General features: G+C 47.6%; 1 protein-coding gene across 2 annotated transcripts in view; it reads right to left on the bottom strand.

Moving 5' to 3' along the window:
• Positions 1-13,192, bottom strand: part of SPTBN5 (spectrin beta, non-erythrocytic 5) — a 2,054,098-nt gene that overhangs the window by 599,493 nt on the left and 1,441,413 nt on the right. For both annotated transcript variants that reach the window (XM_078659643.1, XM_078659644.1), the window contains exon 46: positions 6,878-7,040. In XM_078659643.1, the coding sequence (XP_078515769.1) occupies positions 6,878-7,040 (163 nt within the window). The remainder of the gene's footprint in view (positions 1-6,877; positions 7,041-13,192) is intronic.

Raw genomic sequence — 13,192 nt, 5'->3', positions numbered from 1 at the left:
ACTGTATCTCTGACAGCTGCCTCCACTGCTATAACGGTTTCTCCAATCTAAGCGCCAGGATACCCGTAGGGTGACAGTCATGCGCTATATAAGTACCTTCTTTCATTTCATTTCACTTCATTTCATTAACCATTGAAGTGTTGTTTGTAAAGCCTCGTTCATTAACCTAATGTCTTCCAGAGACGCGATTTTGATGTATAGCTGTGTCTCATCCGCATACATATGGAAGGCTATTTTAGAATTTCTGAGAATTTCTGTAAGCGGTTCGACATACAGGTTAAACCATGATGGAGATAATGTAGATCCTTGGGGAACTCCAATCGTGTTAGGGCATGAAGGTGACAGTGCTTGGTTGACCAGGAATCTTTGCGTTCTATTTTTGAGGAAGGAATCAAACCATTTCAGCACCTTACCCGATATCCCCATCCTGACTTGGAGCCTGTTCAATAATTTTGCATGATTTACCATGTCAAATGCAGATGATAGGTCTAGAAGGATGAGTAGGCATGATCTTTTTTGGTCTAGGGCCTGTAGAGCATCATCAACTATATGTGGAATTGCTGTTTCCGTGCTGTGTCCTGTTCTGAAGCCCGATTGACATTCATCCAATAGGGAGAAATTGTCTATGTGTTCGCTAAGTTGTTTGTGTACACATTTCTCTATTAGTTTGGCAAGTATCAGGATGTTAATTACTGGGCGAAAATTATTCGGATCAGCCGGGTTCGCTGTCGGTTTTTTGATAATGGTACTACTTGTCCAGTTTTTAGGCATTCAGGAAGTATCCCTTGTTCAAGAGAGGCGTTAATAATTTTTGTCCATATAGGAATCACGATATGGCTGACTTCTTTCATGAACTTTGAAGGGAGAGGGTCGTTATAATGGTTATTAGGTTTGATCTAGTAGCATTTTGGCTTCTTTTGAAGTAGACACCTCTCTTTCTTCTTTCCTCATAAAAGATGTCTGTCACAGAAGGCAAGATTCTGAAGCTGAATGTCTCATGACAACAGTCATGGAAGTGATCAGAGTTCACAGCTGGATATCAGCCAGAGTGTTATGTGCATCAAAAGGTTAATCCCAGCCCTACCTTTTATGATTTCCTTATCTACACCATCTCGCATCTTGAGATGTGTCTAGACCCCTTCATTGTGATCTATCAGTGAATCAAAGAGCAGTCTTTTGAAGTGTAGAGAGAGAGTCTCTTCCTTCTCCCCCTTCCCAGCGTGTGTCCCACCCAGCTCACAGGACTGCAGCAATACACAGGGGATTCCTCTCCTCCTCATGTCTTCACCAGGCAGGCCTGGGTTTCCCAAAATGGAAACTAGGGTCCTCCATATAATGTACTATTTAAGACACACTTACTCAGTGTACATTCACAGCACACTTATTGGCCTGCACCAGTACCTCAATGAATTGTGTTATTACATGTACATGTGCATTCAGTACACATATTCACTATATGCGCTCTGCACAACACTTCACACATCATGTATTATTCTCCACGCAAATCCACAAAAACCCAGCAAATGCTCTCTTGTGCATGCACTGCACAACACTACATCTTTCATGTCATGTATTCCTCACAATCATACATACACCTGGTACATATACTAGGCACACATGTACTACATAGTACTCCTGTATCAGTGCACTGTACCCTTCCCAGCACACAAACAACCAGGGCAGAGTCACTACTTCTGTGCTATGCAGAATTTCCACTTCTACCAGATGTAAGCCAAGGGCGAGTTAAGCACACAGCAATGGTACTGATAAAAAGATGATTGAGCCTATAGGCCTCACTCTAGTGAACAAGATAAAAATGTCCTGTTCGCTACAACTGATCATTACACAGTATGCTGCTTCTACCGAGCTCGTGCTGCTCAACTCCCGGTGAAAGCAGTAGCCCTCCACCACTATGAAGATAGCTCTTTGTCCACCCCTCCCGGGCCAGCAAGACCACAGTCCATGAGACAGGTCCATGCCATGGCACACACATGATCTGTGTTCACTATGACATTAAATCAGCAATAGGGATCCAGAAAAGAGTGCAGTTGGGCACTCAGTGCAGAGGTATGTGTCTTAACCATGCAGAGGACTTTTCAGTCCCAACAATGTCATACAATACGGGAATACTTGCACAGGCTGCAGATATCTGGGGCAACTTCTGGAGCCATGGTTGAGCCTAGCGGGCACTAACAAGCATGCTGCTGTGCAGAAATGGTACTGGAAGGGGGGTTAATCCCTGGCCTTTAGGGAAATCTTGCAGTGCCAGGAGGGATGGTTTAACAGGTTAGTATGTGGACCATTTTGTGGGCTTTTTGCGCGCTTGTTGTATGGTCTGGTGGGCCGGTTTTATCGTTGATTTTCCTGATATTACCACTAACGTTGACTGCAGCAAGCACATATGCTTGCAGTCTACTATACCTTACAGTGCAACTGTACAGCGTGACAGTGCAACTGTACAGCGTGTCTGTACAAGTTCAAAACTACCCCAATTTGTAAATGTGGGCCACTGGTTCACTAAAGAGGGCCACTGTTTTTGATGCCGGGGCAGTTTTTCCATCTCAGTCCTACCCTGGACGTTGGCAACAGCCTTGGCGATTCTTTGTTTTTTTAGACGGTTTGGGAGGGCTTGGTGAGGTGCAGAGAGCTTCTTAGTTCGCTTTTAGCACCAGGCCAGCCTCCTCCAAGGCCCAACCCCTCCTCACATGGTGAAAATATTTTGTACGTTGGCGGGTATGCTGTTAATATTTCTTTTTCAGTTAGGAAATGCTTAAGCGAGTTATGTTGCGTCCAAGTGTCCAAATGCTGTATCCTCAATTTTGCGTCCATCCCTAAAATTAAATACCAATATGTGTCTATTAATGGCCATGAAAGAATGAAGGAAAACAGGAAGCTCGAGTGCCGCAGAGGAATGGCAACCATGCATTCAGGCTTCAGGGAGGGGAAGAGCTGTAGTAGGATAAGGGCTTTAAGTGGGCCACGTTCTGCCAGCGTGTTCCTAAAAGCAAGTGCTGAGACAGGTCCCTATCGGGCTCTCCATTTTTGCCCTCACACTAAGGGCGAAAGAAAAATCTTCACTTTGCTTTGCTGCAGTTCTGTAAATGTAAATGTCATGGTACTTATAGAGCGCACTGTCACCGGACGGTCACCTTGCGGTGTCGCCTATGCGGCTTCCTGGCGCTGATACTCATACTGCTGTGGAACCCCTCCTGGCTTTCCCTGTGAAGTGTCCACTCCTGGGCACCCCCAGGGTGAAGCCAGGCATCCTTAGCGCTGTTGGGGCCGGTGTGGAGGCTAAGCAAGCTATTGCCCAGAGTTGCAGCGTGGGGCCCGTGATTCGAATGGGCACCGAGGCGAGAATTAACAGGTCCGAGGAAATTGAGCCAGAGACCCCGCCGAGGCGGGAATCGAACCCTGGTCCCTGGCCAGAACTCTGCATCAGGGTCTGCCGCTCTAACCATTGAGCCACACTCCTCCACTTCTATCCTTCACTGCCTTTAAGGTAACTTCAAAGAGACTGGTTATAGTTCTTCACAGTCTCATCATTTCAAAACTGAAGAATGTTCAATATTCTTTACAATAAGGATGCAATGACAGAAGCAGCAAAATACCAGTCGACAGTGCTTTAAATGGGTCGGTACTCACCGGTACTGAGTACCGGCACTTCCTAAATTTATCACTTTGAGTACCGGCACTTCTCTACTGCCCGAGGAGAGTACCGGTACTCATGAAAAGGTCTGCTAGTGGCTGTGCTGGTGGGCCGGAGTGGGACATGTTACTGGCAGCCGAGTCGCCGCTTCTGCAGGCCCCTCCCGCCCATCAGAGCCCCAGCTGAGCTATTCAGCAGGGCTCTTTTAAATAATGTCCGATGCTCGCCATCATGCTGTGCTTGACAGAGCTGGGTGGAGATTCATTTTACCTGCTTGCACGCGCGTGTGATTTTCAAAGCGCAGCACTTCAGGTAGTGAAAAGTGAAAAGTCAGTGCAGGGTAACACTTTGAACATAAGAAATGTTATCAGACAAAAGGGCGGCGGAATTTCACACGTCCTTTCTCTTGATCTGAGGGTTAATGCCCTGTCTGGGCATTAACCCTACAGTTAGATTAACGCTCCAGGGGCCTCTTCGATCGCATTGTCTATGCGATCGAAAAGGCCCCTGGAGCGCTAATCTAACTGTTTTCTGCACTGAGGCACCCACCTTCCTAACGCCAAATGCCTCAAGGTCTGTTTCTTATATGCCCAGGTTGTGGAAGGATGTTGCCTTTCCTGCCAGCCAGTCGGCCCCAGTGCACCCATGAAATTCCCCTGCTGCATGGAGTTGAAGGAGGAGGCCGGTGTTCGAGAATCCATCACCTGCACACCTCCTCCTGACCTCTGCCCCAGACTCACCGCGCCATTGTGAGTCTCATGGTGGGAGCAGAGGGCAGAGGCAGAGACACTGCACCAGGGCTCGCTGTCTGAATCCCTGAAGAAGAGACAGGCTGGAGATCCACGCGGTGCCAGGCCAGCAGCTCCTCGGTCGATCGTTCTGACAGCTGTAAAGAGATAATTTAATATTCTCCTGCTGCTGACATTTAAAATGTTTCTTACGAAAATGATTATGGGGCTCCAGCACGGCAGGGGGCCTTGCAAATGGGCACACTAGAGTTGTCTGTCTGGGCTGAATATGCGCTACGTTTTGTCTAAACTAGCAGTTTTGCTGATTTATTAGTAGTGCAAAGTGTTTACCATCCCTGCTTGATAGTGACACTACAAAGCAGCACCCTTTATTTTCTCAGCACAGTTAGACTTGCTAAATCAGAGATAACTCATGGGATTATTGTTGCCGCTGTCGAGAAGTCAGAGTTTTCTCTACTGACAGTTTGCACTATGACCATTAAGTAGCGTAGATGGTTAATGTGCCTTCAAAAAGGCATATTGTGTTGTACTGTATTGTATGTAGATAGCTCAGTGAGTTGCTGTTTTTGTCACAGAGATGATCCCTTTGTTATATGTGGTTTGGCAGCACCTGAAGCTGAGGTTGGGGTGGAGGGTGCTGATTTGTATTGAAATTGAATAATAGCTTCAAAAGCCCCTGCTGCCGAGTTTGACTTCCTTGTTGCTCAAATGAGTGCAATTTCTGATATTTGTCTACTTCCATTGACTTCATACCATGGTTATGCTCGCAAGAATGTGCCCCTCTAAGTGTTACACATCTAGTTGTTGCCTGACTCCCGTAAATCCACTGAATCTATGAAAATGTCACACATACATAATCTGAAACATTAGCAGCTCGACTCAAATGTGTCATTTTTTTACGTTTATACGATTCCCTCATTTTTCTAGTGAGAAAGTGTCACTCATATCGTTGAAATATTACTCATAATTACAATGAAAATATGAAAATGTCACACATAGCAATCTGAAACCTTGGCAGCTCTGGGGTCCATTCTGGCCCTGGGCTGTCAACACATTCACACTATCCTCTGCATTTGCGTAAACACAGAAATCCTGGCAATCCCCTGGCAGTGGCAATTAAAAAAGTCATACTGAAGAGTATAACATGGCTTTTAACATACCGAAATCTTTTGTGTGTCTGCTTATATTTCTCTGTTTGCCTGCATTTGTAAGCCTGTTTTTTTAAAGAAAAAAGTGAGAAAGAATCAAGAAACTCTCAGAAGGTATTTTAAAGAAAATGGGTGGCCCTTTGTGTGTACATGTCTGCTCGGCGACAAAGGTTCATAAATAACGTAGTAGGGAGGGTTGGTGAGTGAGTGAGTGGATGGGTGGATGAGTGAGCCAGGGTGGATGTGCAGATGAATGGATGGATGAGTGAATGGATGGGTGAAAAAGGGTGGATGATTGGATATAAGGGCCGATGATGGGTGGATAAGTTAAATATTAGATGGATGAATGAAAGGTAGAGAGGATGGATGAAAGGGTGGATGGAATGAAAGGGCGGATGGAATGAAAGGGCGGATAGTATTAAGGAGTGACAGGGTTGATGGATCGATGAGCGAAAGGATTGATGGATGAGTGAAAAGGTGGATAAAGAGATGGATGAGTGAAAAGATTAATGGATAGGTTTAAGGGAGGATGGCTAGGTTTGGATATGAAGGGTGGACAGACGGAATGGTGAAAATCAACTGAATGATGGATGAAAAACTGAATAGACAACAGAATATAAACCGTAAATGGTGAACATCAGCAGGTAAATGGTTGGATGAAAGGATGAATGGATAGATCGATGGAAGAGACAAGAGATTTCTTCTGGGGAGGGTCATGATGATTTGCTTGGTGCCATAAGAGCTTTGGTTCGAAGTGGGGATATTTTCAGTTTCTTCCTACTCACTTGCTCAAAAATATATAGTATTGTGCTAAACAACAGCAATTAACAGTATGGCATTAAGAAGGTGCAACTATTGCAAATAAAGGAAATGTTAACATATTATTGCATTTCTCTTTCATTTTGTGTAATGAGTTAACCTGCTTTGTTTATATAAACACATTTATCATGTGTTTTGCTGTGTGCTGCAACTATTATAGATGTCGTTAAGTATCATCCTGTCCTGCCCTTAGCCCCGCCCCTAGCCCCGCCCACTCACTACACCTCTTGCGCATTTTAATGGGTACCTGCACTTATTTTTTTCCCATTTAAAGCACTGCCAGTCGAGCAGCACACTATGTTAAGCACAGATTTTTAGCTTAGGTGTGTTTAAGCCACTCCCTTAATCAAATCGGCCACGCCCCTTTGAGAGACACACACCCCCACCCCAGTTGTTCATTCCACTTATAGCCCTGAAGTAGAACATGTGGTCTACGTTCAAAATACGGTTGCGTTTACTTTTATAGTTCTTTGCCAACAGAGGGCGCCATTGGCCCATTAACGCAGCCTTACCTTTCTCTCTTGGTGCTCCTCGACCATTGTCTCTGCTTCATCCGGGCTCTTGGGAAGGCCCTCGCTCTCCATCAAGCTCTGGGCACTTTGCACCCACTCCAGAAGCTCCCTCACATCGGCGTTAAATTTCTGTAGCTGGTACGAAGCTGCCAATTTCCCCTTCCTGCCAAGAGGGACAGATGATGATTCAGACGCAGTGCTGGAACTGGAACACATTTACCCGGGAACCCATACACTGGAGCTCAGGCTGTGTCAGTGCACTGGGGGTGGAGTAGCGCGGGACAGAGACATGAAAAGCGAATCTGATAGCCAACTTATAAATATTTTTTAACAATGATTGGCAAATAAATTGGCAACAATGAGAAACGTGACAGTACGTATGTTGTGGGTTATTTAATTGGCCTCAAAGGAGCTGAATTTTAAAACATCTTACGAGATTAGGGCACCTGCTGCAGAGATATTTGTGTGACCAGCAATTTTGAGGGGATATTAATAATTGTAAGATGGCTCTGGTAGTTAATGCCCATGCTGGAGCCATTTATGTTTTGTGTAGTCAAGCTTTTGATTCATAAAGTAGCTTAACAGATGAATGTGCCTGCTGCAAACCACATCGTGTTTAACACGCAAATCACAGATTTGATTTTATCTACCTAGGTAGGTGCGTCACTGCTTTTAACACAGAGCTCCTTCTGTTAATTGCTGTTCATAATTTGCAGTCCTTCCAACATAGCACAGTGAGCTCTGAACCAGCATCAAGTAGCTGATGCAAACTGCAGGGCATGCATATAGAACTTTACTATTGTTTTCAATGTCATTATTCTAAGGTTACTAAAAAGGGTTCCTTTGAGAAGTGATGAAGTCTTATTGGTACAGACAACCCCAACCACCGATTTAGATTTAAAATCCTGACTTTGTGTTTCTCCCAACCATGTTCTCTTAACAAATAGGGCCACATGTACAACATGTTTTAGGGGTCTCAAAAGGAGAATCTGGGTGTTTGCAAACTCTAAAGGATCGTTTGGCATGAACTAACCCTATTTTATGAGTCAGTGTTAGGAAGGGGCGTTTCAAGGGTGTCCCTTCCTAATAGTGAGTCGCTGGGGCATGGATGAATGTTTGGCAGCCGGAATGTGGTTGCAAAACATTCATATTTTACCGTCTCCGTGAAGGAAGTGGTAACCTATTCGCAAACGGGAAAGGATCCCAAAGGACCCCTTCACTTTTGTGAATGTGGGCGCCAACATTTTTTAAGAGCAGGCAGGGGCCCCACAGACCACTGCCTGCCTACTATTAAAAAATTAAAAGGTAGCTTTTCATTTTTATTTTTTAAATGCATCCCGTTTTCCTTTAAGGAAAACAGGCTGCATTTCGATTAAAAAAAAATTGCTTTATTTAAAATGCAATCACAAACATAGTGGTCTGTTGACCCAGTGGACCACCAGCCCTGTGATTACAGGCCATTCCCAATGCGTCGAAAATTGCGACCTGCCTCATGAATATTGATGAGGCAGGGCAATTGCGACCCAATTGGGAATCACAAACAGTTTCTGACACACTGTTATACTTCGAGAACAGAGGGTGAAGGAAGGAAAAGAGGCAGATGTATATCGCCAGTTTCAAGGATCCAATCCCGAAGGGGAGGGACAAGTCTTGCCTCTCATTCGCCCTCACACACCCAGAAGGATGTCATGCTTCATCATCTGGCTTTTTTTGCTCCTCGTCAGGCCGGCGCTGCAATGCCTGACTGTTGGACCTGGTCCTTTTTGGCAGGTTCACCCCGAAACTTTTTGCTTTTTCCTAGCCTGTTTCTGGAACCTAGTGTTGATGGTTTTAGGCCTCTGCGCACTTTTTCACTGTGGTACAGTGTAAAGTGCGTGTGCTCTCTGTGTATGTGTGGTGAGTGACCTGCCCTCCCATAGGAATGAATGGGGAATATGTATGCCCATGGTAGTTCCTGATGTGTGGGGAGTGCAGGGTCGAGTTTGATATGTGCGAACTCGTGAGATTGAATGCTGCGTAATGGTGTATGCGGCATGATTGTGTCTAGTCTAGAAGCGCCACTTTTAGAAGTTGGCATATTTGTGTAATTTGTGCCTGGCGTGTGATTGGCTGGTGAGCCTGGCCCAGGAGTGCCTGAGCCTGCTTGTGGATTGACTGTCTGGTTTGAGGGTGACAGGGGCTGTGGAGCCCCAGGAGGTTGTCTGAGTCAGCCCGTGGATGAAAGGCAGCATCTGCTGCCAGGGAAGTGGGAGGAGATAGCACCTGATAGTGAAGGGCTGTGCCTGCCTGACCACAATGCTGGCTCCACCTCCCCGCTGGGCGACTGTCACCTCTGTCCCTGATACTGGAAGGACTTCCCTATAACCAGTTCTAGCTGGTTCTCACACTACCTGCACAAAGACTTCAAAGACTTTTCTGTGTATAAGAAGGGCCTGTGTCCCCTTCCAAAATGTTCTTGTTTTTGACTTGAATCTGCCAGGGGCGTGCTGCTGCTTGGGCCTAGGGGAATCCCTGGGCCCTGCCCAGCCCCTGGACACCTGATGGACTTTCCCTGGGGACCTTTGCCTGTGGTCCCCTGCTGCAGACGTCTGGGAACTTTCTCTTGCTTTTGCCAAGGCTTGTTATAGCCTAAGATGCCTGGAAGGACTTGCTACATCCCCTGAAGAACTTCTGTGGACCCTTCTTGCTATAGGGGTCATTTCTAGGGGCCTGTGGGTGCTACCAGTGCCCCCAGCGCGATGGAAGCGCTTTATTTTGTCTTTAGCGCTTGAGAGCGCTTTATTTTCCTTGCTGGGAAGCACTGTTTAAATCTTACAGCATCGGGCGCTGTTGTTGCCTATTGCCCGTGTTTTAATTATTTTTATTGATGGGTGCCACCCCATTTATTTAAGTGCCTAACGGGTGCTCACCCCATTTCTACGTTTATTTTTGTGACCGAGGGTGCCCCCCCCTCGTTATGCCCCTTTGTTCACCGATGCGGCCCGAGCTGTGTGTAATGGCCGCGGAGAGTAGAAACCGAAGGAGTTGAGCCCTGATTGGCTCAGAGAGACGAGCCCCCTCAGCGAGCCGCGCTGTGATTGGCGCCTCACCGAGGGCTCAACAGAGGAGCCGCGCACCGATTGGGGCTCGGCCAAGGGAAGAGTCACGTGGTCGGGGGCTCGTTGTCGGCCCCGCGCTGGGATTGGTCCAGCGCTCGTGAGCCAGCGAAGGCCCGGTCCCGAGATGGGGGACCGGGTGAATAGAGAAGCGTGGCCTGCTGCTGGGGCTCCCGTGTGCTGAGGGAGCCCCGGGGAGAGAGAGAGGACCGGCGCGCCGACCCGGTGAGTGCAGAGAAGGGGAGGGGGCGTCGGGGCACATTGCCAGTGCCCGCCCCTCCCCTCCAGTGGGTTGCTCGTTGTGCGCCTAGGCCCGTGGGGCCCCCAGGGATATCGAGTCCCCCGAGAGGGACTCCGCCTACCTGTTCCGGTCCGAGCCTGTGAGGCTCGGCCCCAGCCTCTTCGTTGTCGAGCCCAGAGAGGCTCGAGTGCCAATTGGTGTATTTAGCGCCTGAGAGAGGCTCATGGGCATTTTTAATTAATGAGAGCCTGAGAGAGGCTCTGGGGGCATGCTTTGTTCTTTGGAGCCCTGAGAGGCTCCCGCCCCTATTTTTGATTCACGAGCCCAGCGAGGCTCGAGGTGCCATGGTTTTCAGAGCCTGAGGGCTCCATGGTGCATATATGTTTTCAGAGCCTGTGTGGCTCCAGCGTGGGCGCAGTTTGCGCCTAAGGGCCAGTGAGGGCCCTGTTGCAGTTTTCTCACAGCTGCCCAGCAATTAGTGGGCAGCTGCACCGTTTAGATTTTGGGATGTTCTCAGGTGCCCAGCAAGTAGTGGGCACCTGCTAAGTTTAGGTTTTGCGCCAGTGGCGCACCCCTGACTGGCGCTGCATCGCAGCGCGCCCTGACATTCTGGACACAGGGCTCTTTTAGTCCCTTTATTAGATGGGGGCTGGTATGTGATTTCTGCGCAATGTGATTTCTATGTTTTTAATAGTAATTGCTAATGTGAGTTTTGCGCAATGTGGTTACCTGCTATGTTTAGGATGGTAATTGCCTACTGTGTGTTTTGCGCAATTGTATGGTTATTGCACCTCTGAATGTGTTTTCTTGCATCATGTGTTATTCCTGCACCTCTGAATGTTTTTAGGCATCATGTGATTTTTGCGCTATTGTATTGTTCTGGCACCTCTGAATGTTTTTAGGCATCATGTGTCTTCCTTTTCCCTGTGCTGCACCTCTGAATGTTTTAGGCATCATGTGTCTTCTTGCGCTGCACCTCTGAATGTATTTTATTGCATCATGTGCTCTGTTCTGAACACCGCTGAATGTGTAGGTTTATGCATCATGTGTTTCCCTTGTCTTACACCTCTGAATGTTTTTAGGCATCATGTGTTTCCCTTTACTACACCACTGAATGTGTTTTCATGCATCATGTGTAATGTGTTGTGCTTATACCCCTAAATGCTGTGTGATACTTAGGTGGTTGTTCTTTTTAGTACAGGTGGTCCTAGTGAGGTCCTGGTTCCCTGCGTGACATGCTCCTACGGTGTTTAGGGCTGCGTAGATGGTACTTACCTGTTCCCAGTAGTTACTGGATGTGATTTATAACTGTTATTTTGTTTTATATCTTATTTTCTATGATCTACAAAGTACTATTTCCAAATGTGTTGATTCTGACAGTGGCCCATGTGGCCCTGTCTTGTGAATAATCCCTTGTGAATATTGCCCGTGCCAGTTGGCAAAATGTACATGTGTGATTCTATCTGATATGTTTTGACAATACAGAAGTTATTTTTATATAACCTTGTGTGGAGTTCCTTTTGTGGTGTGCCTAGGATGTTGTTGCTGTTGTGTGCTGGCGCAAATGCTTTACACATCGCCTCCGAGTTTAGCCTTACTGCTCGTGCCAAGCTACTAAGGGGGTGAGCAGGGGTTATCTTGGCGTGTGACTCCCTTGCCCTGACTAGAATGGTGGTTTCTGCCAGGCTTTGGCGTCAGCCTTAGCCTACCAGAAATAGCCTGTTCTAACATTGTTGGTCAGCGGTGCGGATTTGGACTTGTGTTTGCGCAGTGCCACAACGACAACTGGCTACATTACAAAACTCTGCATTTTCAGATAGTCACATGTTTGGGATTATTGTTTTTGATTTTGTTTTTCCTCAAGAGTGTCATTTTCAGATGGTGTTCCTGCGCTTTATGTTTAGTGGCAGATGGGAGAAAATGACAGGGCGGGACGGCAGTAGAGGGGGAGGTTCCCATAGATTAGGAATCCCTTGCTGGGTCCAGTGTCCAATCCCTGTTCCTGTTCCTGTGTGGGTAGATGGAAGAGAGGGAGTGTGGAGGAGAAATGACTTGCTTGGGAGAGTGGTTATCCCCTGAGTGTAGTGTGTGGGTCTGGATTCCCCAGTATGGTAGGATCCAGTGGTGGCAGCTTAAATGTGTCTAGTGCGTATAGTCCCATTCCCAGTTCCCAGAGTATAGTGCCTGGTGCTCAGTAAGAGGGGTACAGGTTGAGAGTCAAGGGCAGTGAGGAACTGTCTCACCAGTCTGGAGGGGGAGTGTGTGGATGAGTGCTGTGTTGAACTGGAGGAGTTGGTGTGAGTTTTTTAAGGAGCTTGCACGTGAGGTGTACCTCTGGTGGTGTGCAGGAGGTCCTGCAGAGGCACTGGACAAGAAGGTGGATGTCTGGCTGCGTGCTAGATGTCTTGCAGAGGCATTAGGGAGTGATTCTGAAAGTAGTGACTTGTGTATCTGATGATCCTGTGTAGGTGAAGAGGTTCATGTGTAGCCCAGCTAGGTCCCATAAGGATGGCAGGGGTGTAGGGGCTCACGTCCTGTCTCAGTGGAGGCGGAGTGAGTGTGGGACGGTGTGTCCCACGTTGGCCCGAAACCCTGTCTCAAGGCCTGGAGGGTTCCCTAAGGGAACGCCAGGTCAAGGGCCTAGGCTGTACTTACAAGTCATTTGAGGAGGATCTTCCTGTGTCTAGAGGACGGGGAGTGTCTGTAACCAGAACTCCGGCGGTCCTGGTGTTGGGCAGTACCGCTCCTAAGTGGAGAGTGCAGAAGTCCTGGTTCGCTGGGCATTTGACCGTCTAGAGTGCTTGACCATTTGTGGGGCCTCTGGAGGTTATTCCCCAAGGAGGGGGGAGGCCAGGTTCAGCCTGACCTGGAGGTAAGGGCATCTGTAATCAGTGTCCTGACCTGGTGTTTGGCTTCCAGGGGTACCGCTCCAAGGTGGGAGGGTGCAGAACTCTGGAAGGGGGTGCAGAGGGACGGTGT

The sequence above is a fragment of the Lissotriton helveticus genome, chromosome 9 (genome assembly GCF_964261635.1).
Source record: "Lissotriton helveticus chromosome 9, aLisHel1.1, whole genome shotgun sequence".
In the NCBI taxonomy this organism is placed as follows: Eukaryota; Metazoa; Chordata; class Amphibia; order Caudata; family Salamandridae; genus Lissotriton; species Lissotriton helveticus.
This window is presented reverse-complemented; position numbering and strand designations above follow the sequence as displayed.